The sequence below is a fragment of the Hippocampus bargibanti genome, linkage group LG02, assembly GCF_051943395.1.
Source record: "Hippocampus bargibanti isolate YZ-2025 linkage group LG02, ASM5194339v1, whole genome shotgun sequence".
Taxonomy (NCBI): domain Eukaryota; kingdom Metazoa; phylum Chordata; class Actinopteri; order Syngnathiformes; family Syngnathidae; genus Hippocampus; species Hippocampus bargibanti.
Window position 1 is genome coordinate 26,660,248 of NC_142735.1, and position 27,673 is coordinate 26,687,920.

The following is a 27,673-nucleotide window of genomic DNA, read 5'->3' on the forward strand; positions in this document are numbered from 1 at the left end:
CCTGACCGAAAAAAGGACACATTGTAGCAGTCCTTCCATCACATCAATGCATTTTGCTGTACTTGTTTGGTCTGAAAACTTCATGTTGCAGGAATTAATCAGCCTGTGGAAATGGGCTGATTAATTCCTTACATGGAGCTTTGTCGCCATTTTCTGCCTCTATTTTAGTGCTACATTTCCCCCCCCCCTATTGCCTCAAAATGGCACGGAATAAATTCTTTAATCGATTGCAAACATGTATACTTTCCTCTTCAGAACTATTTGAATCAAATTCATAACTGGATGAGTAACAAGAAAGCATATTCTCCAAATCTGGAGCCATTGTTTTGATTCTCCAGCAAGGCAAGACGTCTTGGGGTGACGCCACGAACAAGGGGGCGGGACCTTCTGAAACTGGCCACTTCCGGGTTCATTTTTTTGCAGATATTGGACACTTTAAGTCATTTTTATTGGTGTTTTGCATTTGACTAAAAATATCATACTGCGTGTTTAGGACACTTTAAGTGTTTTGCATTTGAATAAAAATATCATCATCAATGTTTTGGGTATTTTAGATGCTATAAAACGTTTTTCTGATGTCAGTTAGGATGCAAAAAAGTGATGTCGGTTGTCCTTTAAGCGCCACTCGGAATTCAAAAAGACCCACTTATTCCAATGGGACTTATGATTTTATTTGCATCTGTCGTTAGTCAATTACAATATATTCGATGCACAATTGATGTCATTAATGGTTTAAAGTGATAGATTGTCAGCAAGCACCCGGCATCAAACTCCACCCATTTTCCAGCAACCATTACGCTTTCCCTTTCCTCGGAAACCCAAATCGGTCCATTGTGACCGATTATGACATGCGTCCGAAAACATTTGCGTGAAAACGCGAGTTTCCCAACATTGAAAATCGGTGTGATAGGACTTCAAACCATTGTGTTTCTTTGTAAAACTGAGGATGTCTATGAAAAGTTTATTTTTATCCGTAGGAATTTGCTTCTTTGTTGAAGTTGAGTCTCGAACACAAACAGGTAAGAAAGTGAATTTGTACCCCAATATAATCTTTAAAAGTATCATGACTGTTTTTTGTTACTAATAGTTGTGTGAAAGGCGCTTATACATTAAATGTTAAATGTATCATCATTATTGTTGTTATTACGTTGACAGCATTATTGACGCCACAACAGGTTACCCCAACGTCACAATAGGTTACCTGAACAGCCGTGTTTACTGTTGTATTCCCCTTTTACAATATGTTTATTTTTCCTTTGATGCTGGCAATATGTGTCCACCACAATGAGTGAAAGGGGCACTGAATGTGGTTTCGTGGAAAAGGATGAGGGGAGAGGAAGTTTCGAAATAGAAACAACTTCCTTCAAGGCTCGTAGTTTTGCAATTTTGCAATGGCACTCACATTCAAAATAAGTCATTTGAATATATGAAAGCAATTGATTCATCTGCATCACACCCAAGTATGACCCCGACGTTCGTGTATTTGTGTATTTCGTTTCCGTGATGCAGTCCTCCTCTGTTCTAAGACAAACTCTCGGCTCCGAGCAACTTGACCCTTCGGTGGCTGAGCGACTTTGAGCCTCAACTGTGGTGGCGACATGAACATTTACCGCCAAACTGTGAATACACAGTGTTTAAGAGGACAATGGAGCAAAATAGCGAGGAAGAGAGTGTAAGTAAACAAAATCATCAAGGCGCCCCTTATTTTTTTTGTTTCCAAACTCATAGTGTGAGGAAAACCCTTTGAACCAATCAGAATGCAAAATGACTTAAAAAAAGGACATCCAGACCTCTGCAGCTACTTTAACCGATTTGTTGTCCCTTTCAGATCCATCAAACTCCTCCTTTAGTGTACAACCTCGCAATGGAGGGGGGGTCCCTGTTTTTCTCTGTCCAGACCGCTTGTCGCCACGCAGATAGCGAGCCCGCCTTCCTCAATGTTACATACCCAGGTTCAGCGCAAGCCTGATTTGGATATTTTTGGACTGACCTTTATGGTTATTATTCGTTTCCTTCCACTCAGATCTGGTTAGTAATGTGCAATGCAGCATCATTTCGTCGACGCTGACTCGGTGCGCATGGGTGCCGCTGGGCTCTCCTCCAGATTTCGCGTTCTATTATCGGTATGATTTTTATTTTTATTTCTCCTCTTAGTAAACATGATGATAGTAACGGTCAATTTGTTTGTCATGTACATAAGGTTAGTGAATGAGGTGGAAGACGTGCCCTCCGGTGTCATGTCCTTGTCAGAGTGTCCGCGGTACACCATCACCCAGGGCGTGAGAACGGGCTGCAATCTGCAGTCCAAAGTCTACCAGTCCATCCACATGTTGTTTAACGCCACCCTGAACGAGATCCTCGTCAGGAACACCTTTGAGAAGAACCCTGTGACAGGTAGACAGCTTATAACATGCCTCTGAGAAGTATCTCTTAGCCTTTATGTGCATGGTTTGACACTTTGAATAAATTTTCTGCTCAGTGACTCCGCCGCCTCTAAACTGGAGCGTGAGCAAGGTCGCAGGCAAATTCAACCTGACCTGGATTCCACCGGATGTGTTAAGTCTGACTCAGTGGACGTTCATCATAAATTACACAGAGTGTGATAAAGAAAAGGTAAGAGGACTTGTGTGGCTAAATAGTCTGTGTAAGCTCTCAGTCGTACAGGTGGTCCATCGATGAGAAGGTTTCTTCAGCCGTCATCTGTACTTTTTGAAGGTGTCGGACGTTTCGCCTCCTATCCAAGAGGCTTCTTTAGCCTTATTGTCGTCAATTGAGGTTAAAATCTTAACGAAAGAACATCGATGGTTTGAAAGGGGGGTAAAAGAAGCGATTCTCATAAAACAACTAAATCCTTCATTAAACCATTCTGGTGGGGTGAGGTTCAATTTGGATCGTTCATACAATAGCCTGCTTAGGCAAAACAGGTTAGGCAACATTCGTAATGCTGATGAGGTGATACCGGTGGGAGTGGGGGTAATAGGCCAGTCGTTAGTCAGGAATGTAGGAACAATCAGTGGGGCCACAGGGAGTGGTCCTCTGCTCCCCCCAACCTGAGAGTAGGGACCTATCATAGCTGTGTCCGGCGCCGCCATGTCTGGACATTAGGGATATATAAATAGGGCCGATACGACCAGTCAGACTTTAGTTCGCTGACGAAGCCTCTTGGACAGAAGGCGAAACGTCCGACACCTTCAAAAAGTACAGATGACGGCTGAAGAAACCTTCTCATCGGTGGCTAAATAGTGTTAATGTGATTTGACATTTGTGTCTATATATAATAGTCTAAATCAAGGGTGTCAAATTAGTTATTTTTTTCCACAAGCCACTTTGTGGTTTCCTCTCAATGTTCATTATGAATTTGGGGAAGCCATTAGAATGTTCCATCTCCACTACATATTACATATAGAGCTAGCAAAAAATAGTTTTAAAATTAAAAGTAAAAAAATAATGACTGTTATTGTGGCTCACATATGACAATTAGAAATGTTGGTTCTGATTTTAGCAAGCATCATGGAGCTATCATAGCTGTGTCCGGCGCCACCATGTCTGGACATTAGGGATATATAAATGGGGCCGATACGACCAGTCAGACTTTAGTTCGCTGACGAAGCCTCTTGGATAGGAGGCGAAACGTCCGAAACCTTCACTTTTGTACAGATGACGGCTGAAGAAACCTTCTCATCAAGCATCATGGAATTTCACAAGTTTTATTTGCTTTCACGGGCCGAATAAAATGACGTGGCGGGCCGTCTTTGGCCGCAGGGCCTTGAGTTCGACACCTGTGGTCAAAGTTGTTGTGAAAAGACGCTGGAATTCAAATACTAATATTAATAATAATAATAATAATAATAATAATAATAATAATAATAATAATCATACCTTTCATTTATAAGTGCCTTTCAAAACTCTCAAGGTCACTTTAAAGTCACAGGATAAGTTTTTCTGTGGGTGAGCGGTGGCAGCCACACGCGCCAGCGTTCACTCAACCCGGAAGTAACTCAAATAGATACAAAGCTAGCTCGCTAGGTAATAGATACATTCGCTAATAGATAGCTACCTAGCCAGCTAGATGGCTAAATGATAGCTAGCTAGATAGCTAGCCAGCTAGACAGCTAATAGATAGCTAGGTAGCTAGCTATGTAGCTTGCTAGTGAACTAGACTGTCATAAGGTAAACTAGTTCAGGCTGTCGGGTATGTCATCCAATACTAATACCATTTCACCATTCCTTTCTGACAATAACATGCAGAACATGATCGGTTTTGATTATGAAATGCGCTTCCAACATCCTCTCGAGGCATACCATGTACTCACATGACCTTTCGACACCCCAGTTTAATCTACAAACGGGACACCACACCATTCCCACTTTACAATCGGAATTTTTCAACCTCCCTGCGTCCTTAACTCACTCACTGCCAGAGCTGGAAAAATGTGTCCACTCCAGTGCCAGGGTTTTTGTCATTGTCACTTGAATTCCTGGACTCACAGAATATTGACTTTTAGGACGACATAAACATTCAGACAGCAGAAAGCAAGCGTGCAAGCTATTGAGCAGTGTGCAAGCTAGCTAGCAGTAGCTTGGCCAATGGACCCGGCAAATTGACTTTTATTCCGATCGTTTGGCTGGATTTTTTTTACCAATCATGAGGAACGGAAAACTATTCTTATTAATGGTGAGTATTATCACAAATTTACTTTAAATCATATATTCTCACATTTTGTTGAAATCGCGTGTGTGTGTGCGTGTGCGTGTGTGTGTGTGTGTGTGTGTGTGTGTGTGTGTGTGTGTGTGTGTGTGTGTGTGTGTGCGTGTGTGTGCGCGTGTGTGCGCGTGTGTGCGTGTGTGTGGCTCTCACTGAAAAACATTTCTAACTATTTATATTTATGGCTGTCTTCGTCAAAAAGGTTCCCGGCCCCTGACCTATACTCTCATATTTCATCAAAAAAAGTGTTAATTCCTCAATTATATGGGTCAGGAGTTATATGACCTTGAAAATAGGGTGGCTGTCCAAAATACAATGCAGTACATACATGTTGGTTTATATAGTGCCTTAACAGCTGAAGCAGGAACAAGCACTCACATGGAAAAAGCTAATTCTGCCCCCTAGAGCACTTTATCAGCACCCAAGCATGAAGAAACAAAATCCGAATCAATTCGAGAATAGCGCTCTCTGTCATATTTTCAATTCCAGAATAAATTAGTGCATGGCAGTGAATGAGTTAATGTCTTCTTCTCTCATCTTAGATTCAAATGGTCGTGGGAGAGACGTGGAAAGTAATGAGCCGCGTATCTCACTGCCACTACCGTATGACCCTTCAGGCACACAGTGATCGCGGAGACTCTGAATGGAGCGACGTCAAATATTTTGGTATGTCACCAAAGAACCATGACGTGTTTTTGTCCAACCTCGTCTATTTATGCTTCCTTTGCAGAGGCAGACATAGAATCAAATTCCATGTTGTACGCTGCCATCGTCATCCCGCTGCTGTGTGCCAGCCTGGTATCCCTGACGTGTGTGTCCTGCAAAAGGTGGCTGAAGGCGCCATTTTTTTTTCAAAGATGACTTGCCGGATTCTAACCGTCACTCTTCCCGTGCAGGAATAAGGAGAGCATCTTCAGAAAGGTGCCAGAACCTCGGGATCTCCTCAGCGATATTTGTAACAACACCAAGGTGATGCTTTAAAATGTGGACAGCAATATAAAATATCAGTTCATTCACTCGATAATATAATAATTCATAAAATATCATCTCTGCCTTCCTTTTTAGAGTGAGACAATATTCAAGCTTTATTTTCCGGAAAAGGAGGAGCCGTGTCAAATCAGTGTGGTGAAGGATCAACAGCGACAACCATACATGACACATTCACATCTTATATGTTGAATTGAGTTGCATTTCAATGTTTTTGAGTAAGAATCTTTTTTTTGTTTGAACTGCAGTCTGAATGTAATTTATACTTTCTTAAATGTGTTTTTCTTGATGCTTTTTTATGGTTAGATATTGTTGTCTTAAAATTTCCAAAACAAAACGCCAACATGCTGCATTTCTGGGAGGTCTCAACGGATGACGGCGTTCTAGCGCCCTGCCGTGGTTGTTTATAGAACTACATAATGTATATGGCCACTCAGCTCGGTCCTGATGCTGCACAGACGGAGGAAGAACGCTTGGCGATGCTTCGGGTTGCGTTTGCGTACAAATTCGACTGTGTGTCGTTATTTTGACGCAGTCTCTGTGGCGCAATGGAATAGCGCGCTGGACTTCTAATCCAGAGGCTCCGGGTTCGAGTCCCGGCAGAGATGGTTCACGGGAAACCTTGATTGTGTGTCGGTATCTTTTTTGCGTTATCTGGCATCTTTTGGTGAATTGTCGACTCGATCGTGTTTGCATGTTTTTTTTCTGGGTCGAGAGACACGTCTATTAAATATGTTTTAAATATTATTTTTCATCTACACGAAGCAATTAGAAAAATGACGCAATTGTTCATGACAGTAAAATTCTATAAAAGAATGCTATGTCGTTCCTTCTCATTGAATGAAGATTGAGATTTATACCAACACACTAAAATCTAGAAATGTATTCGATGTGTTTCAATAAATGAGAATATAGCAGAAGCATCACCAACGTTATTAGAGATCGTTTTAGAAAACAAACACTAACAGTTCCCTGGGTTTAGCCTTGACACGAGTAACAAAACGACGCCAGGGGGCGCCCCGGCCTCACGTTCTCTGCTGGCGGTCAGCTGACTGACCCGTATCCAACCTTCTTGATGGGACCGCAATTAATCACCGAGACTTGTGTGGATTTGTCTTGAAGCATTCCCAACTCGTCATTGGTGGACATCTGGTTAGGCTTACGGACATTCCGACACCGGTTTTGTCCCTCTTTGGCTTTCTTATTGAGCTAAATGAGGGTTGTAATAGTAGTAACGATGACGTCACATTCACCAAACGGCGGAGGATTCGATTTTGAAATAAACGTGATTACGGTAATCATTTTGTTTCCACTGTATGCGTTGCAAATGTAACTGACTAATAACACCCTCCCCACGACAAACGTACAATTTAAAACGTTCCAAAAGGCAATCTAGATTTTTGCTGCGACAACACAAACTATCTACATGTTGTTGTTTTTTTAAGCGGTCAACTAGCGATTTATAATAACTCGAACGCTTCAAGATTTGATAAGAGTTTTTGGACACAGTTTCGAAGACAAGAAACATTGACCAATGAGACAGCGAGAGAAACAGAAGCAGAGGAAAAGAGATAAAGAGAGAGAGAGAGGAATGTGCCTCTAATGAGGATCTGCCATCAAGTTGAGCAACTTCATTACCGGAAGTGGCTGCTCGCAATACGAAAATTTAACATTTAAGAGAGGCGTATTTGTTTTATTCTTCCGTGATTTTGCTTAATTTTAAGGAGGGTTTACATTACGACGGGCTATTTTATACATTTGTATTGGCCAAGTGCTGCCTAAATATTCAAAATCGGAAATAGAAAGTGCTTATTCATATGTGCCCCCACCAACAACTTAAATTGCTCATCCCGGTTCGACATATTTGGTGTGGAATGTGGCCTAAACCTTTTATTTTGAAGAAGACTACCGGAAACCAATCTCCCATTCTCATTTTGGATGCGAACCGTGCGCAGCAGAAAGCGGACTGCTGCCACTGAGGGAAGATGATAGTAGGGGAGACGAAACGCAAAAGCAGCGGAATGGTGTAAAAGCCGAGTGAGAGCTAGCAAACATCGAGGACGTTGCGAGTCTTTCTCTTCTTCGTTTTTTCTTTCCTGTATGTCCCCGTCCAGCCTTGCCTTTTTTGATGCCGGCCTCACGGAGTTTTTTGGGCCCGATACTGGACTTAATATTACTGGTGGGCTGAACCATGCAGAGGCTGCTGCTGCTCCTCACTTTGCTGCTGACTTTACAAACTGGTAAGGATGCATTTTAATGCAGCGTTGAAATGAAATGACGACTAATGTGGACTCACACCGATGAGGCACTGTTGGTATTCAGTGTGACGTCGGTTGGGGGATATTGGAGCGGGTGTGGGTTATTTTCTCCCTCCCTTTCTTTCTTTTTAAAACCACGCAATCCGATGTCCCGACGTTGCACAAATGACCTTTGCAGATGTGTGAACAATGCAAAGCGCCTACGAGGACGCCGGGACTAACTGACCGACCGTGAACGTGACGGGAATGAGTTTGAATGATCAGCTGTACGTGGCTTGTCACTTGCTCTAAATCTACTTGTCACTATCTTACCTGGGTGCACCTTAGAATGCCCCCACTCCTGTAGACTTTGTCAGCATCCTCCCGCAACCCAATCATTTTTTTAAATGTAATTTATTTCGTACCTGTGGTAGGTATTTAATACAGTTGCTAGGCGACAAAGGCTGCGAGGATGTGGAGCATGTAAATGCAACCTGTTTGATGGGACTACCGATGTATGTCCCATTGTCTACTGTCATAGGTAGCGGGCGATTGGGGAATGGGGTGGGGGATTAGGGGTTTTAAGGGGGCGGGTTGTGGTAAGGGATGATGTCACCTGAATTAGGGAGGGTGGTTTAGGTGCAGCAACCGCCTATGCCATTGAATCCACATTTGGACACATTCCTTTTTAACACCCCCCCCCCACACACACATATGCACCTCTTTGTTCACATCACATGTTTTTCTACCCTTGAGTCCACATGACAATCACTCACGCGTGCGGCATTGTCTGTAAGGGCATCAGCCCTTATCACTTGCCAAACACCCGCGTTTTCCCTCCTACGATAGCCGAACATTGATGGGACGATGTCGCGCCGGGTATGTTTTTCCCTGCCTTTAAATGAACCATATTTCTCGGTCCGCAATTTGAACACATGAGCAAAAAGGATTCCCGGAGGGCAGTGTGGGGGGTGTTATTAATGATAGTGTGGTGATTAGCGCAGCAGCTCATTGTTTGGCAAGTTGTTTTCGATAGTACGATACAGCCGTGATAGAAATCAACGCCAGCGGCCTTGAAACGACATGCAAGGTGAGGAGCCTGCATAATCAATCAGGGCCAACGCACATTTGTGGAACACTTTTTGAGGACTGGGAGGAGGTCTGACCTGCGTTATGGCGCTAGAGGGGGAGGAGGAGGAGTGAACTGAAATGACTGAAAAAGGTTCAGAAATGCAGGTGTGCTTGGTTCAGGGTCGTGAAGAAGACAAAGGGAGAGAGTGTTGTTGAAACGACAATGACAACGAGCCTCCGGAAGTGCGGCCATGCGATAGCCAAGGTGCTCAAATAAACCGGCAAAGAGTATTATGGTGTCTTCTGGTCTGAAAAGGTAGACGAGGACTTGGTGTTGGACGCCGCAAAAGTAGGAAAGCATACAGGCAAGCAAGTTAGCAAAGAAGAAATGGAAAATAGAGGAAGTGATAAAAATCCATAATGATGTGATGAAAGGTCGAAGGTCGCGGTGACAAAAGGCCAAACGAGGCACATGTGAGCGTTTTTTGAACATGACGATTCAGCAAAAAATAAATAAAAATCCCTCAACTTAGGTTTGATAACAAATTCTCAAATGTGTAGTCATGGGTAAAGCAACAGCTGCAACGTTTTTTTATTTTATTATATTTTCTTTTTTTAAGCCCCAATAATGTGATCGTGTTTGACGGTCTGGAGGCTATCGTAGTTATAAAAAGAACGAAGCAAAGGAAAAACAACACATCCCTCTAAAAAGGTTTCTTTATGCACAGTCCCCCAAGCAAGAGAGGCGCACTTAATCACATCTGACTGAACCTACCCCACAACCCCCCCTCCTCCCGCCAACCCCCCCATATTACATACACGGTCACATCCTGCAGACAATATCTGTTTTTTGGACGGGGGGGGGGGGGGGATTGATGACGGGCAGGTGGGTCTGATTGAGGGTGGTTAGACAGAGGTGGTAGTGGAAAGCTCCATTGAGCGGAGGGTTTTGGATTAGCAAAGAGAAGAGAATTGTGTGTGATGGTGGGGGTGATGATGGGGTTGGGAGGGGGGGGGGGTCTGTCAAAAGAAAGAGACCATTACTCGAGGTCGACTGCCCTCTCAGCGAGGCTGCTCATTCACATGTTGCCATCGCCGCTTCAAAGTCGGCGTTGCGCCGTCATCGCCATAACGGGCCTCTGGCCCGATTTGTGGGAGTTACTTGTAACATTCCCGTTTTTTTCTTCTTCTTTACTTGGGCTTCTTTCTTTTCCCCTTACGCCCCCCCACTTCTCTTTCCATCTACCCCTTCCTCTCTTTGGCTCTCTTAATAGGTTCCAGATGTGTTTCTCACATTCCTCTGGTCGGTGGAGAGGGGAAAGAGGAGGAGAGGGGAGGCGAGAGGCGGGAGTGGAGGGCTTGTGGGGCAGTCGGGGGGGGGGGGGGGGGAGGAGATGGGGTGGGAGATTGGCGAATACACAGACCAAGCATATGAATTAAAACTGGGAACACATGATGAGACGGCATATGTGTACTGTCTCAAAACACACACACACACACACACACACACACACACACACACACACACACACACACACACACACACACACGTTTTCTGGGGACCATTTTTTCGGATGATCACTTTCGAGGACCACCCTTTCCAAATGACTTTCAGTTTAAAAAAAATCAGGCATGCACACAGTGGCTTTGTCAGCTTAGAGTTAGACACACCTTCAAATATTCATCTGTCAATTTCATCTGTGCTGTATGTCATGCATATTAGCATATTTGACAATAAAGCTGACTTTGACTTTGACTTTGAAATAAAAGACTTTATGAAGTCATGTTTCGACCATGTCTTTTAAGGACTTGAGAAAAAACGATTTTACACACGTATGACTAAATTTAAATACAGTGATACCTCGGTTTTCGACCATAATCCATTTCAGAAACCTTTTCGAAAACCGAAACAGCACTTTCCATTAAAATCAATGTAAAAAATCTTAATCCGTTCAAAGTCTAGAAAACAACTTTTTATTTCATCGCATAAACCAGATAAAAACTTAATAGAGCAGGTCATGTGTAAAATTCTATAAAAACAAACTTTTATTTTCACCAATTTTTAACATCAACATTAATATCTGTACATAAAAATCTCTATCTTTCTGCCACGGGGCGTGTTGGCACCTATTCAATGTCAAGGTTTGCAAGGTGGTGATGGCGGGTGCGGATCCCAAAAAGCAGGCAGGAGGGAGCAGGAGGTTGTTTGACAAATTGTATTAAAATAAAGGTCAGCAGGAACAAAATGTAAAAAATCAAAATGATCTGAACAGAAAAAAAGTATCAAAAGAAAACCAAGTGTAAAAGTCCGCCAAGGTTAAACAAACACATGCACAGCATACAATGCATGCAATTGCAGACAAAGCATGCAACAAACAATGAACCGACACCGGATGGTCGTGCCGGGAGTCCTTTTAAGTGTCTCTGATTAAAACGACCAGCACCTGCGAGGCTGCAGGCAGGGCTGACGTCGCTACCCGTTGGTCGCCAATCAGTCCGCCACTGATCGGGACGACCAGCACCTGTGCAGGTGCAGGCGGGGCGGACAGCGCCACCCGTTGGTCGCCAACCAGATCATGACACAACTTGTCCGGAGATGTCGGTTGTCCTTTAAAAGACTAAATTTTAGTCTACCAAATATTAGAACCTGCACCGGCCTAAAAAAATCTATGATCGATCGGGCCCTAAAACGCACTTAGATAAGTTTTGTCTCTCAAAACACTCTTCCCCATTAAAACGAATGGGAAAGCCATCAATCCGTTCTGGCCTCCCAAAAATAAATATTAAAAAATATCTCTCATCTCATCTCATTTTCCGTCCCGCTTATTCCTCATTAGGGTCACGGAGGTTGTTGGAGCCTATCTCAGCTGTCTTCGGGCACGAGGCGGGGGACACCCTGAATTGGTTGCCAGCCAATCGCAGGGCACACAAAGACATACTGTCACTGTCACACTCACACCTAGGGACAATTTGGAGTGGTCAATCTGCCTGCCATGCATGTTTTTGGAGTGTGGGAGGAAACCGGAGGACCCGGAGAAAACCCACGCGGGTCCGGGGAGAACATGCAAACTCCACACAGGGAGGCCGGACCGGGACGCGAACCAGCGATCTCTGCACTGTGAAGCCGGTGTGCTAACCACTCGACTACCGGGCCGCCCTATTAAAAAATATAAATATCATTATTATAAAGAAAAAATAGTGGATCATAATCCAGTCAAATCTCGGTTTTCAACCATAGACCGTTCCAGAACCCTGTTTGTTAAGGTCAGGGACCGATTTTCCGTTGTGATTTTTTTGCATGAAATAAAAAAAAAGATAGTTACAGTATATGTTGTGATTCACTCTGTTTAGTTATGTGATCTGGAAATGTATCGAGAAATATTTGCTGCTTGAAGGACCGTGGCATCCCAACTATTGATGCTAATTATTAGCCTTACATGATGTTTGTATGAAGCTAGCAAAAGTTATCTTCATTGTTGTTTTAAATCATCCATGCACACACTCACACCTAGGGACAATTTGGAGCGTTCAATAAGGCTGCCAGATGTTTGTGGAATGCGGGAGGAAACCGGAAGACCCGGAGAAAACCCACGTGGGACCGGGGAGAACTTCACACAGGGAGGCCGGAGCTGGAATTGAGCTCTGCACTGTGAGGTCAACGTGCAAACCACTTGACAACCGAGCCTCCATAATTGTTTTTTTTAATGTTCATGTCATGATCTGGTTGCCGACCAACGGGGGGCGCTGTCGGCCCCGCCTGCACCTGCACGGGTGCTAGTCGTCCCGATCAGATTGGCGACCAACGGGTAGCGACGTCAGCCCTGCCGGCAGCCTCGCAGGTGCTGGTCGTTATAATCACTGTCATTTAAAAGGACACCCGGCACGACCATCCGTTGTCGGTTCATTGTTTGCTGCTTGTTTGCTGCATGCATTGTGTATTTGTTTGTTTAAGATTGGTGGACTTTTACTTTTGGTCTTCTTTTGCTACTTTGTATTTTTTCCATTCAGATGATTTTGATGTTTTACATTTTGTTCCTGCTGACTTTATTTTAATACAATTTGTCAAACAACCTCCTGCTCCCTCCTGCCTGCTTTTTGGGATCCGCACCCGCCAACACCACCTTGCAAAACCGTGACAGTTCAATTTGCTAATCAACTTCAACTGGGAGTAGAATTCAAAAACTTGAAATGGCTCTTTTTTTAAATTCTCTCTTCGAAAAGTGAGCTAAGTTCGCTGCCATCTCAAGTTTGCACAAACTACAATATGGTCGACCGCCTGGACGGCCATAATAACTAATTTCCATGGTGACGCTATACGCCATAATGGTGATGGGGGATTTGGGGGCTGTTCAATGAAAGTAGACGACCTACTGTGCGCGCACTCACACTTGAAACACAAAAGGGGACACTTGGGCTATGTGTGTGTGCGTGTGTATTTTTATTTTTTGGGGGGTGAGTCAGGTTTTGGACAAAAATGGTGTTTTTTTTCTTTTCTTGCCGCATTGTCCACCAGCTTGCTTCTTTCCTCTGTCATTTTACTTCGCAGCCCCCCCCCCCTTTACAAGCAGTCGGAAACCTCTCTCTCTCTCTCTCTCTCTCTCTCTCTCTCTCTCTCTCTCTCTCTCTCTCTCTCTCTCTCTCTCTCTCTCTCTCTCTATTTTTGTCACCTACTCAATTCCCTTTTGATTAGCTTTTGTCCTCCAATCACCTTTCTGTTTCCACTCCCTTCCCACCAATTTTTTTTTACGTGATTAAAACGGCTTGTAGACCCACCCAAAAAAAAGGGGGAACGGGCATTTTAGTATCATGACCGCATGAATGGTTTCCACCCACTCCTCTCATATGTGTATCTGAAGAGGGCTACAGTATGTGTGCTGGGGGCGGGGGGTAAACCTCTGTAGCCGCTGTCGTTACCATGGTGACAGCCCGCGAGGACCACAGACACAATGATTGGAAGTGTGGCCATGGCAACTCCAGGATCACTGCAGGATAATATGATAATTTTGCAACGATGCATCTGACACAATACGAACGAATGAATACGTTCAAGAAAAGCCGAGCGCAGCCGCGCGAGCGCTCCGCTGGCGGCTGACAAAGACAACTCCGCTGTAACCAAGGGCGACCCTGAGTAACAATGGCCGATCTCTGGACACGCTCGAATGAGGCAGACATGCGCGCAATCGATATGATGGCGAATCGATCGCTTGCGGTGGTGGTTTCCGATTGATTTTGGGCAGCGACGCGTCCCTGAATAATGTGGTCACCGTCATTGTCTTCAAAGGACCACGTCAGTTCGACAGTGTGAAAATAATTTTCGCTGATGAAGTGAGCGGTTAACCTCGCCGAGCGGGTTTTAGCTATTCGCATTGCCACTGGCAGCCTTTTGCAATTAATCGCTAGCCAATCACTAGCTTCCATTTAGAAAAAGGTCGGCGACCCCCAGCTTGAAAGTCACTTGGACGTCACTAAACATGCGACGCGGGAGTACAGCGTGACTATTTTACAAGCAACATCACGTCGATAAATGATCTCTCCCAAGGTCCGATTTAATTGAATCCGCCGCAATCGCATTTCATTGGTATGTACTGTCGCTAGTTGCAATGTCATCAGTCACTGGAGGTGGGGGGCGGCAGCCAATAAAAACCCTGAGGCCTCGACACTTCCGACCTTTGGAGCTCGGCAAAAGCGTTCATCTGGGGACTCTTGCCAACGTTACGGCGCGAGCTTTCTTCAAGGTGAGAGTCTCTTTGCAGATGGAAGTGGTATCAAAGTCAAAGATTGAGCGCGTCTATACTCTCTGCGTCTTGTGACGTCCGAGGAATTAGATTAGCGACACAAACTTAACTGACTGCGGCAAGAATTTGTCCAGAGGGGATTTTTTTGTTTTGGTGACCAGGACATAGATGATCAGGAATGATCATCTAATGAAAAATGAAAATCACAAAAGTTTAGGAGCAGTCAAGGTCACGAAAACGCTCGGCGGGTTAGGTTCTTGGTAATCATACAATAACATGACCAAAAATTTGCATGAAGTTGCTTCCCGTTTGACATTTCCGTCCAGATAAAGAAATCACGGGATTGAATTAGCCTTTAATAGTCTCGCAGTGGATAATTTTATATTTCACAGCATCAGTGATGGAAGTATGAGGAAACGGAAAGGAAGAAGTAGAAAAATAAAAGTTGCTGTAAAGGCCCTCTTGAAGTCAAAAGAACAACAACAACAGAACCTAAATGACAAATAATGTGACGCAACACAAAAAAACAATGACAGTCCCTCAATCTTAAGCACTTTCTGCACTCTCTTTGTTGTATGAAGCACTTCTAGATGAAAGAGGAGAGGCTCAAAGCATCCTTTTCATCGGTGGATCAGGGACGTCATGGTGAAAGCTAATTGTTGAAAGCAAACCATTGACAAAAAGAGACTGTCTCACATCTCCTGTCCCACGTAAATCCGCTTCAATTCCAAGCCACGACATTTCCACATACGCATCGCGGGATCCTCAAGCCATGCATTCTTCCAGCCGCAGGCTAGATGGATACAATAACAACCAGATCAGGACCTTTTGAGAAGATCAGAGATCTGATTTTAAGGTACATCTAATACCCCGTAGCCAGCGGCATCTGGAAGGCCTCCGTGAGGTCAACGTCCTTCCGACATAGCGGGCGGTCCTTTCAACAAAACTGAAGCTGACTGGCATAATACGGAAAAGTAAATTAATTAGGAAGTTAGAGTCAAGGTAAACGCGACCTCCGGGGCATGATTAGGTCAACTAGGGCCGGATCTGACATACAAAAAATGAAACATGTGCACGGCATCGTTTTAATGACCGTCGATGATGGGAGCGTTCGCTCATTATTAGTTGCGCAATCATCGAAGGGCCCCCGTGGGCCGTTGCGATTCGAGGCGGGCACACTAGCGTGGAACTGATTTGGGTGGACGGCTGACCCTAATGTTATCGTCAAGGGAAGACGGATGGAGTCTCTCCAGCTCTTTAGCCCTTAACCGCCCCCCCCTCCCCCCACCATGCCCCTCCCTCCCTCTCCTCGTCCCTGGTGAGGAGCAGAAAGTGGGAGAGTGCCGAAATGAAGTCACATCATCAGTGTCAACCGCATTCCTGTGGAGGGAGGGGGTGGCTGTAGAGAAGGAGGAGGAGACGAGGACGAGGGAGAACAACTTTTGAGGTTACGGGGGCCGTTATCCCCCTCAACCCACTCCCCCGATCATCTCGCTAACACGCATTCTCAAACCTTACTACCACCGTGTGTTTGTGCGCGCACTCTAGTTTCTGTATGGTTATGGGGACACAAACCTGTTTACAGTTACGTCCTGGGGACCATTGACGTATGGCGACAAAAACCTGGTACCCAAAGAGAAAACAAAAACCATTACAGGAGCTGCTCTTATGGTGATTGTGAGTTTTTTAAAATACATTACAATACATTATTAATACAATATACAGTCCAACCTCGGTTTTTGTACGTCTCGGTTCTCATCCCATTCGGTTTTCAACCAAAAATGTCATATTTTTTATGCCCCGGTATACAACCGAAATTTGTTTGTCAACCAAACTGAGTGCATCTGAAAGCATCACTCGACTACCCTCTGCTTCCTTATACGTCACGTCTTCCTCATTGTTTTATTTTTGTGAAAATGCTGACATATTTGGTTAAGATCTCCTGAATAGCATGATTTTAAAGCAAAGACAGCTGGAATGTCATGATCTGGTTGGCGACCAACGGGTGGCACCGTCGGCCCCGCCTGCACCTGCACAGTTGCTGGTCGTCCTGATCAGATTGGCGATCAACGGGTCGCGATGTCAGCCTTGCCCGAAGCCTCGCAGGTGTTGGTCGTTTTAATCAGTGACACTTAAAAGGACTCCCGGCATGACCATCCGGTGTCGGTTCATTGTTTGTTGCATGCTTTGTCTGCAATCGCATGCATTGTTTGCTGTGCATGTGTTTGTTTAACCTTGGCGGATTTTTACACTTGGTTTGCTTTTGATACTTTTTTTCTGTTCAGATCATTTTGATGTTTTACATTTTGTTCCTGCTGACCTTTATTTTAATACAATTTGTCAAACAACCTCCTGCTCCCTCCTGCCTGCTTCTTGGGATCCGCACCCACCATCACCACCTTGCAAACCACGACAACTTGTGTCCATAATTTGTAAAATGGCTTCAAATGACTTCTACTGAGCGTATTTTACAAAGATTCCACCGCATATAGCTATATTTTACATTTTAAGACTCGTGCTGAATATTCCGGAAGTCTTGTTTTTGAGTTGGTGACGAGTCCGTACGTGACGTCACTGAAGGAACGCCCCTGACGGAAAAAAAGGACACATTGTAGCAGTCCTTCCATCATGTCAATGATTGTTTGGTCTGAAAACCTTATGTTGCACCAGAAAGAGCCAGAAGAGGGCGTCCAAGCTCCATGTAAGGAATTTATCAGCCTGTGGAAACGGGCTGATTCATTCCTCACAGGAGGTTAGTGGCCATTTTCTGCCTCTTTTTGGGTGAGACATTTCCCCCCAATGTTGCCTCAAAATGGCACGGAATAAATTATTTAATCAATTCCAAACATTTATGCTTTCCTCTTCAGAACTATTTGAATCATATTCATAACTGTATAAGTAACAAGAAACCATATTCTCTGAATCTGAAGCCATTGTTTTGATTCTCGAGCAATGCAAGACGTATTGGCGTGACATCACGAACTGGGGGAGAGACTTTCTGAAAATGCCCAATTTGCAGCTCAATTTTTTGCAGATTTTGGACACAAAGTCATTTTTATTGGTGTTTTGCATTTGAATAAAAATATCATCAATGTTTTGGGTATTTTAGATGCTATAAAACGTTTTTCTGGTGTCACTTTTTTGTTTCCTAACTGACGTCGGTTGTCCTTTAATTCTTATAAAAATACATTATTTAACTTTGGAGGCAAATAAAAATTGGCAAAAATGACACATCCTGACGATGTGACGCTATCGTTCGTCACGCGCCTCCCGAGGGTTGACTGAACGGCTCCCGGCGGTGAGTAATGTAAGTTTTGTCCTCAAACGATGACGTCACCCTCCTCTACGGCGCCGTCTGCGGGCCGCCTCGTCTCTTTGTTCTCTCTACCATATAGCGCCACCGCACACCGCGGCTGCACCGAATCGCAGAATTGATTTGAAGGAGCGAGGGCCGAGTGTAGTTGGATATTCCTCCCCAGATACATTGGGAGTGTTTCGGCAGACCACCAGATGCGCTGGGGAACACACCGGTGTGCAAAAGTTTTTTTTGGGGGGGGCTGGCTAATTTCCAACGTCATCTGTTGCTATGGTGACCCCAGACTGTCATCCAGCCAAGGCGTGGGATTGGGTGGGGAGGTGCAAGCGTGAGCGGGGGCACTTTGTTGGACAATAGAGGGGAGGCGGCCAGAAATAAAGAGGACGCGACGAATATGTAGGAATCCACGCGAGATGGAGAAAGAGGTGACGCAAGCCGGGAGAGGAAGGCTGAAATCAAGCCAGCTTTGACATTTGCAGCATAGCGTCGGAGGGTACGCGGGGGCAAATCGTCAGCATGCTGGGCTAAAAATAGATCCAGATGTCTTTGCATGCATCTGCTGTACCCTCTCGTTAGTTTAGGCACCGACGGATGCGCTGCCGCCTTGTACGGTGGTGCGAAAGGCGCTCGCCGGCCGAAACGCCCCGCGGCGTCTCACGAACGTGAGTCACCTGGTGATGGTGTGCTGGCTTTGGGTCGGGTTGATTTGACAGGCTGTGGCTGGTGTCAAAATGTGGCTTTAGTTGGAGACGACTGGGACGCAGAAAGTCAAAAATATGATTCCTAAGATGCATTTTTGCCGTCAAATGAAAATGCCCCCCCACCCCGAAAATGTATTGTCTTGCTTTGGGATCCAAGTGACACAAAATTTTTAACACACAAGCCAAAGTTGAAATGAATTTTTGCATTGACTTGCAAGCAAATAATGCCATATTCTTTATCCTCTCTGAACAACAACAAACAATACTGTCATACATTTGTATTACAGTCAAACCTGGTTTTCGACCATTGTCGATTCCAGATCACTGTTCGAAAACAGATTTGTTTGAAAACTGAAACATTTCCCATTATAATCAATGTAATCAATTTTTTGTCTTGATTGAATATTACAAACATGCCTGCTCACAATGGAACGCTACACGAGTATAACACACCAGATTTTTTTTATGTAAAAAAAAAAATAAATCTTGATTCAACAACAATAATGCGTCGGCTGTGTAATCACTCAGTCGTACAGGAGTGGTCCATCAATGAAAAGGTTTCTTCAGCCGTCATCTGTACTTCTTCGTCAGCAAACTAAAGTCTTTCTAGTAGTTTAGGCCCATATATATATATATATATATATATATATATCCCTACTGTCCATACATGGCGGTGCCGGACTCTGCTATGATAGGTCCCTGCTCTCAGGTTGGGGGGAGCAGAGGACTCCTCCCTGCAGTCAGAACAATAGGAACAATCAGTGGAGCTGCAGGGAGTAGTTCTATGCTCCCCCCAACCTGAGAGCAGGGACCTATCATAGCAGAGTCCGGCACCGCCATGCCTGGACAGTAGGGATATATATATAGAGGGCCTAAACTACCAGTAAGACTTTAGTTTGCTGACAAAGTTTCTTGGATAAGAAGCGAAACGACACTTTCAAAGAAGTACAGATGACGGCTGAAGAAGCCTTTTCATCAATAATGCGTCGGTCACAATGAGACGCGACACCAGGAAGTGACGTATAAGGAAGCGGAGGGGAGACCAGTGGTGCATTCAGGTGCACTTAGTTTGGTCGGGAACCCATTTTCGGTTGTAAACCCAGGCATTAAAAAAATGACATTTTTGGTCAAAAAACGAATTGGTCGAGAACTGAAACGGTCAAAATCCAGGTTTGACTGTACAACCACAGCTTCGGATAAATAGATATAGTCATGACAACAAAAATGTCTCATAAGAGCTCATTTATTTACCATTGATGGCAGTGAATGAGCGAGATATCATATCTTACCACTTTCTACCTTTCACTTTAGTTTTTACATTAAAACCTTTGGCACTCTACAGCCACCAAGTGGAAAAAACATGTTCAATTCTTGACATTTTAGATTTAATATTAATTTTTATGAAGTCTACTCTTACAATGTTTTATATTTGTCACGCCGAACGGATTCATGACATTTCTATTCATTTAATTGTGGAAAGATGATTTGAGTTACAAACTTGTAAATGTGATTTGTTTGTATTTTCCTGACAACCAACCATTAAGTTTTGGGCGACCTGCTTTTTTTTGACCGATCCAGCTCGAGCGGCGAACCGCCTCAATGTGTTGATTACACGTTTGGGGCCGAGTGCGGTCGTGTTTGCGTGCGTCCACAGGAAGTGGCTTGCCAGCCAACAGCGGCGGCTTTGTGTGTGTGTGTATAGGTATGCGTGTGTGTGTACGTGCGGTCACGGTCTTAGTTGTGCGCGACCTCTTTGTGTGGACGAGGAGCTCCGGTGGTATCTTGGGGACGAGTGACTCAAGGAAATCAGGACACACTCTAAATTTGTCACTGCAGCATAACCCACATTGTGAAAGAATACACATCGGCTTTGCACCGCTGCATGTGCCTTCATTTTATTTTTTATTTTTTTTGTCTTTTAGCACCTAAAACCAAACACACAAACATGTTCACTGTGCGGTGATGACAAGTGTTAAGTGGATAATATGCACATGTTTCAATGAGTCAGTCATTTTCTCTGCAAATTGTTCATCTTCTGTCGGGGACTCTATCACTTTGGATTACATTTGTTGGTTTACCGTTGAGGGAATACATCCAAATGGCCTCGCTGAGGTAGCTGAAGAGAGGAGGGCCGCCGTCGACTTTGCGGTATTAAAAAAAACAAAGGGAGGGGGAGAAAAACTGCCTTTTGGTGATTTTTAAAATTATTTATTTATATATGTATGTATTTATTTATCCATCCATCCATTTTCCTGGCTGCTTCATCCTCTTTTATCTATTAATTTATTTATATTTATGTATTTATCTATTTTTGTATTTGTTTATTTATTTTGCATGTATTAATTTTTTTATTTAATGTATTTGTTTGTTTATGTGCTAATCTATCTGTTAACATTTATTTATTTGTTTACTTGTATATTTATTTGTTAATTTGTGTGTGTATGTATGTATTTGTTTTTATTTATGTTTATTTATGTATCTATCTGGTTATTGTATTATTATTATTATATGGATGCTATTTTTCCCATTCAACCATTTGTGTCTCATTCATCCCGTTGATTTCAAGGGCACAAATGATCAGCTACAGTGTTTTCCCTCTTTTTCCCTCTCTTCTCGTTTTTTTAGCTCATTGTTGAATTATTCGAGGTATGCATGCCGCAGAGCCCCATCTGCATCTGATTCCCCCCTCTCGGTTCTCCGTGTAGCCTCGCACATCTTCTTTATCTTCAGAATATTAATGTGCGGCACTGTCAGAAGCTATTGTTGTGATTGGTGCCCGATTCTTTCTCTCTCTCTCTCTCCCTCTCATTTTTTTGCACGACTGACTGACTTCGATTGCATTAGTGGGCATAATGTACCTCGGAAAATCACAGCCAGTCTGTTCGAATATGCAATAACAGATCGGACGCGGAGAAGAAGGACTGAGGGTCATGACTGCGCTCGAATGAGACATATGGCGGTGTGGATTAAAAAAAAGTCAAAAGTGAGAAGCGGGGTGGCAGCCTTCACAAAAGCGCTTGAAGGCCTCGGAGGGAGACGTGTGAGGGAATGGGCCGGAGAGAAGGAGGGAACTGGGAGGGGTGGCGGGAGAGGAGAATTTCGTTGGGCGTTCAAATGGAGTGAAACGCCAACAGTGGGAGGCGACAAGCGCGACTGAAGGAGGGGGAGAGAAAGAGCCGCAGGGCTGATATTTAATGTGATAAACGAATTGTGACAGTGCGACTCGAACCCCCTTCCAACCAGCAAGGGGGAGGAACACAGAAATAGAAGGCGTGATGGCTGAAAACGTTTCTCACACGCACACACTCACATTTTTTCCTCTCTCTCTCTGTCTCTCTCTCTCTCTCTCTCTCTCTCTCTCATACACAGTGAGACCTCAACTTACGAACTTAATTGGTTCCCAGACAGAGTGTGTAAGTCGAAAAGTGTGTTTCTAAAAAAAAAAATTCCCATAGGAAACCATTAAAATAGGAATAATCCGTTCCCGGGTTTCCATAAAATATACTTTTCAACTAAATAAGCCTTAAAACTACACACAACATACCTTATTCTATGTATAATAAATGTGCTATTGTATTGTAATGAAAGAAATACACTGGATTCTATCATAGTCACTTTATTTACATTTGTGATGGTCATTTATGGCTTGATGGAATGGCGTTGGAGGTCGAAGGTCAAAGGGAATTGCTGTTTGGAAAGAGAGGTGCATTACATGACGACTGTAATTAAAGAAATAAACTGTGCTTTAAAATAAAGTTTTATTTACCTTTTTGATGGTCGTTGATGGCTTATGGAAGGAGAGTCACCTTCCATAAGGACTGTTGGTAACTTAACCTCTGGTGCTGTTCGGTCGTGTGCTTCCGCCGAAGATCACTCCGCCAGCCGTGGTGGGTGTGTATTATGAAAATAGTGCTTATTATAAGGTTTTATTTTCATAAATTTGACGTTTGTAAGACAAAAAGTTTGTAAGTTGAGGTCTCACTGTATATATATATATATATATATATATATATATATATATATAAATCCGAGAAAACTTGCTCCCCACACTGTGCGGGAGGGCTGTCTCAGAGGGACAGCTAATTACAATGTGTCATCATAAAGAGAGACACACAATGGCGTCTCTTGCTCTTTTTATTTCTTGATTTGCTCCATTTTCCACACCGGGCGGTTACCGCCAAGCAGCACCGCGTTGCTTCATCTGCCGGGGCATAATCGTGGGGTCCAGGCGCGTACACAATGATGGCCACTGTAGCTTGGGAAGCCTGCGAGATGACTCACAGGGAGGAATGAGCAAGAAGGGGGTGAGGTCGGGGCGGGGGATAGATGCGCACGGGGGTGGGGGGGCTCCCGAGACTTTGGTTGGAATAAGGAGGCGGGGTGGGGGGGCAAGACCCGAGGCTGGAATTGCCTTTTGTTATCTTCTTGACCGAGTCAGCTTGAGACGCTGCGCCCTCCTTCCGCTGAGTGATTTCCTCGTAAAATGGCTGAAAGTCAGCGTGTGATCAAAGATGGAAATTGCAACATTCCATTGCAGCGTGGTCAATTAGCCCGAAATAAAACCTCGGTTCAAAATGTGCTTTTCGTTGAAGGAAATTATATCGCTCGTCTGCCATCCGTGAGGACTCACTCTTGTTTTTTTTTTCTCCTCTGCTTTTCAAGTGTGGACCGCCAGGTTCTCCCAGGAACCAGCAGATCAGTCGGTGGTGCGGGGCCAGAGAGTGATCCTGTCCTGTGTCGTCTTTAACTACTCAGGCATCGTTCAGTGGACCAAAGATGGCCTGGCGTTGGGCATCGGCGAGGACCTACGGGGTGAGACATCAAGGGTGTTTTTCGTTGGCCGCATGTAAATGGGAAGGCTCTCATAAAACTGCAAAATCGTTTGGAATCCAGAGGCGCTCTCGGGACCTTTAGGGCCCTCAATCAATTTGATTGAAGAGACATAAACCTTGTGAACATAAAAAGTCCACCGAGAAGCGTTGCATCTGGCCCAAACACGTTTTTATGTACTTTTGAAAGTCACCCTTGTACGCTGCTTCCCTTTTTCCCCAGGTAGTTTTATTTCCATGAAAGTTCCAGGACATGAAAGTCCCTGTCAAGTGAAAATGAATGTATTAGAAATTTGACTTTTGAAAAAAAAATCCCAAACTTCACTCATTCACCTTGGTCTTTCTGAAATGTTTACTCACAGCTGACAATGAGGCACTCTAATGTGGCCACGCCACTCCAAAGCCTTAGTACACACGCCGGCTGACAAGTCAGACTTATTACCTAGCCTATTCCTCGCCCTTTTCACCTTTTATTCCATGACATGCGTGCACTCACAGTGGGCAACGTAGCGCTCTAATACTGCTGCACCAGTACCATGCTCCTGCCACATGATGCCTGTCGCTTTGGACTAAAAAAAGAAATCATCTGTCTTTACATGGCATACATACACTCATGGATGACAATAAGGCACTCTAAAGAAACCACACCAACCAAGTTTAATGTATTTAGAAAGACTCTTTGAGTGTTAATATTGCACTCACATCTATTTATTGGACCATTTTCTTGTCAAACTGAAAATGCAACGAAATCAAAATACACTCTTTAATTGGAATTTCCAAAAGGGCAGAGCACATTCAGCCCCAATAGAGAATATTTGTCGAATTTGAGATGCTAGATCAAGGATGTCAAAATCATTTTTTGCCATGGGCCTCATTGTAGTTTTGGTTTCCTCTCAAGGGCCGTTATGAATTTGGGGAAACCATGAGAATGTTTAATCCCTTCACATGTTACATACAGAGCGCACAACAAATTAATGAATAACTACTTTTTAATTTTGAAGTCAAGAATAATGCCTGTTATTGTGGTTTACATGAGACAATTTGAAATTTTGTTTCAGACTTTAGTAATTTGATGGAATTTCACAAGTTTGATTTGCTTTCGCGGGCCGAATAAAGTGATGTGATGGGCCACATTTGGCCCCCGAGCCTTGACTTTCACATATCTGTGTGATAGTATAGTGTAGATGATTGCACACAACCACCTTGGGAATTTTTGTGCATAAAACAGACCTGTTTTTGCACAGTTGTGTCTTCTCCGCCTTTTCATAAGTTGTCTTGCCCTCCACATTCGACATGCAAATGCACATACAAGCAAGGACACACAAGGTTAGAAGGCGAGCAGGCTAACAGCGCGGGAAAACTCTGGCTCACGCACCGCCACCGTCTGTGCCTGTAAATTGTGTGCGACACGCCACCGAGTCACTTGCAGTGCTCCAAAAAGAGTAAATAAATACATTACTGCTTGGTGACTGAGCACGTCAATGCCACCTTTTGGTGAGAATGTGCAGCAGTGGCGCAGCTGGCGGATGAGGGGAAGTGTGGGGGGAGGGGGGGTAGTGGATTTTGTGCAATGTGGGGGTGGGTGATGGTGTGATGGGCTTGTGTGTGTGCTTCACACATTTCAAAATAGGGCTAAAAATAAATAATGAAAATAAGGATTATTTCTGCTTAATTTAAAGACCCTCTAAAGTGACTAGTCCGCTGACATGGCCAATTTAGAGCGCCTCATTGTACACTGTGAGCGCACGCATGTCAAGGAGAGAAGCCATAAGAGAGGCGGAGTGGGGTGGTGGAGGGGGTCTCGACTTGAAAGTCAGCATATGGAACGAGGCTTCAGACTACTGTTTCCACTTTAGAGCGCCTCATTGTCACCGCATGGGAAAGACCCAGGATGACCTAAAATGCGATTTCACAATAAGAAGAAAAAAAGTATCTCAGCAGACAAAGATCAAGAATATTTTGCCTCCAGTTGAAATATTTCATCGTGGTTAGATTTGAGAAAATGCACCTTAGCAAAGCATCCCATTCTCCTTGGGAAACCTTATTTGACTTGCCATCGGCTAAACATGAATCGCGTTCAAAAAGTTGCGTTGGAAATTATATGAGGTGAACAAGGCGGCTCACTTTGTTTTTTTTCCTTCCCCAGCCTGGCCTCGGTATCGAGTACTGCGGGTCCAGGAACTGGGCCAGTACAACCTGGAGATCCTGTCGGCTGACCTGTCTGACGATTCGTTGTACGAGTGCCAAGCCCCTGATGCCGCCTTGAGGTCCAGGAGGGCCAAACTCACCGTCCTCAGTACATATATTTTTTTTGTTTTATGTACACGGTTTTACCCATGTATTCATTTATTTGTTTGTTTGTGTGTGTATGTATGTATGTATGTATGTATGTATGTATGTATGTATGTATGTATGTATGTATGTATGTATGTATGTATGTGTGTGTGTGTGTGTGTGTGTGTGTGTGTGTGTGTGTGTGTGTGTGTGTGTGTGTGTGTTTGTTTGTTTGTTTGTGTTTTTGTTTATTTATTTATAGTGTGTTTATTTATTAGTGTATGTATTCATTTATGTATTTGTTTTGTTTATGTATTTGTTTATTTATTTATATAGTGTGGTTATTGAATTATTTTTTCAATATTTATGTATGTTTGTATGTGTGTGTGTGTGTGTGTGTGTGTGTGTGTGTGTGTGTGTGTGTGTGTGTGTGTGTGTGTTTTAATTAATTTATTTATTTATCTGGATAGCCGTAAACCACTATTGCCCCCCACCTCCCCAAATTCTACCTGCAGTCCCGCCAGACGACCCGGTGATCGACGGCGGTCCGGAGGTTTTGCTCAACGCTGGAGAGTCCTACAACCTCAGTTGTGTGTCTCGGGGTGCGAAACCGCCCTCCATGATCGAGTGGCTTAAAGATGGATTGCCTATCGATGGGGCCGTCAGTGCCACTGTGAGTCACAATTCAAAACTAACATACGCGCACACAAACACATATACACACACAGATGTAGTCTTTAACCTGTTCTGTCATGACCTCAGGAAGTTCTTCCAGATCGCAAGAGGGTGACCACGCGCAGCTTCCTTCCTATCCATCCCATCGACACAGACACAGGGAGGAACTACAGCTGCATGGCTTCCAATCTGGCGGCCCCAGCGGGCAAGAGCACAACCGTTACCCTCAATGTGCACCGTAAGCACATTAACAGTCCCTTCAGCAAAAATAAATAAATAAATACAGGATGTGGTGTGGCTGATATTCAGCTAAGCAGTGAGTGTGACTTTTGGATTTAATGTTGCCATCTGTGTTTCACAGATCCACCAACAGTGACTTTGTCCATCGAACCTCGCTCAGTCCTGGAAGGTGACAGGGTCACCTTCACTTGTCAGGCCCATGCCAATCCCCCAATTATGGGCTACAGGTTAGTGCCTTTTGTGCATCTATCTTTGTGCAGTTGTACAGTTCAGTCTTCTGACCTTTTTTGTACATGCAATACTTTGTTTTGTTTTTTCTTTTCAACCCCCCACCCCTCCTTTGAATTTTGCTGATGTAGATTGCTAATTTCCCCATTGTGGGTCTATTAAAGGCTTTCTAATTCTTATTCTGATTCTGATATGAGTGCCTAACCAAGATCTGGTGAACATCAGACCTTATGTACTTAAGCACAGTGACTAATTAAAAAAATATCAAATAAATGAATCAATAAATATTAGTATGAGTCCAAACACTGATAAACCCCCTTAACTTCAGTTCTAAAATGTACCTCGTATAAAATACACATTAATTAGAATTAGCTATCATATAAAATATTATCATGCTAACTAGCTAGCTAAGTGGCTTATGTTTGGTCAGGCTTTTATGCCATCAAAAGAAAGTAAAAAAGGCTTCAGTGTAAGTCGACATACTGATTCAACTACTCAAGTTCTGAATCTTCAGTGTAAAAAAGTAGTAGTCTTAAAATTAAAATTTAAACTGTAAATCATAAAATATATTTGTGCTAGCTAGCGTTGGCTCGGGCTAACATGCTATCAAAACAACATGTCATACAAATCAAAAACAAGTTTCCTCACGACAACATGCTGAAGGGATTTTTTATT

The 27,673-nt window shown here is 43.8% G+C and overlaps 2 protein-coding genes and 1 non-coding gene across 5 annotated transcripts in view; all 3 read left to right on the forward strand.

The window, feature by feature from the left end:
- Window positions 1–719: 719 nt before the first annotated feature.
- Window positions 720–6,612, forward strand: il13ra1 (interleukin 13 receptor, alpha 1). 2 transcript variants are annotated; one of them, XM_089018108.1, is made up of 10 exons: window positions 720–1,019; window positions 1,527–1,672; window positions 1,829–1,952; window positions 2,024–2,123; window positions 2,201–2,394; window positions 2,480–2,613; window positions 5,248–5,371; window positions 5,436–5,532; window positions 5,602–5,674; window positions 5,771–6,612. In XM_089018108.1, exons 1-10 carry the CDS (start codon window positions 947–949, stop codon window positions 5,882–5,884), a joined length of 1,179 nt encoding a protein of 392 aa, XP_088874234.1. In that variant the 5' UTR covers window positions 720–946; the 3' UTR covers window positions 5,885–6,612. The 2 variants fall into 2 exon arrangements, with proteins under 2 accessions (XP_088874234.1, XP_088874243.1); XM_089018117.1 differs by having other exon boundaries at window positions 721–1,019; window positions 1,510–1,672.
- trnar-ucu (transfer RNA arginine (anticodon UCU)) lies at window positions 6,227–6,300 on the forward strand. The gene has a single exon. It is a non-coding gene; the product is annotated as a tRNA-Arg (tRNA).
- A 1,037-nt stretch (window positions 6,613–7,649) lies between the features above and the next one.
- kirrel1a (kirre like nephrin family adhesion molecule 1a) overlaps window positions 7,650–27,673 on the forward strand; it is a 29,101-nt gene continuing 9,077 nt past the window's right edge. For both annotated transcript variants that reach the window (XM_088990575.1, XM_088990576.1), the window contains exons 1-6: window positions 7,650–7,932; window positions 23,415–23,564; window positions 25,728–25,877; window positions 26,371–26,528; window positions 26,618–26,768; window positions 26,892–26,997. In XM_088990575.1, the coding sequence (XP_088846701.1) occupies window positions 7,884–7,932; window positions 23,415–23,564; window positions 25,728–25,877; window positions 26,371–26,528; window positions 26,618–26,768; window positions 26,892–26,997 (764 nt within the window). In that variant the 5' untranslated portion in view covers window positions 7,650–7,883. The remainder of the gene's footprint in view (window positions 7,933–23,414; window positions 23,565–25,727; window positions 25,878–26,370; window positions 26,529–26,617; window positions 26,769–26,891; window positions 26,998–27,673) is intronic.

Excerpts from the sequence above, each read along its gene's own strand:
- il13ra1 (XM_089018108.1), top strand. The coding sequence starts at position 947 with ATGTCTATGAAAAGTTTATTTTTATCCGTAGGAATTTGCTTCTTTGTT. Across the intron at positions 2,614-5,247 it reads CAGAGTGTGATAAAGAAAAG|ATTCAAATGGTCGTGGGAGA; the intron begins GTAAGAGGACTT and ends CTCTCATCTTAG. Across the intron at positions 5,533-5,601 it reads ACGTGTGTGTCCTGCAAAAG|GAATAAGGAGAGCATCTTCA; the intron begins GTGGCTGAAGGC and ends CTTCCCGTGCAG.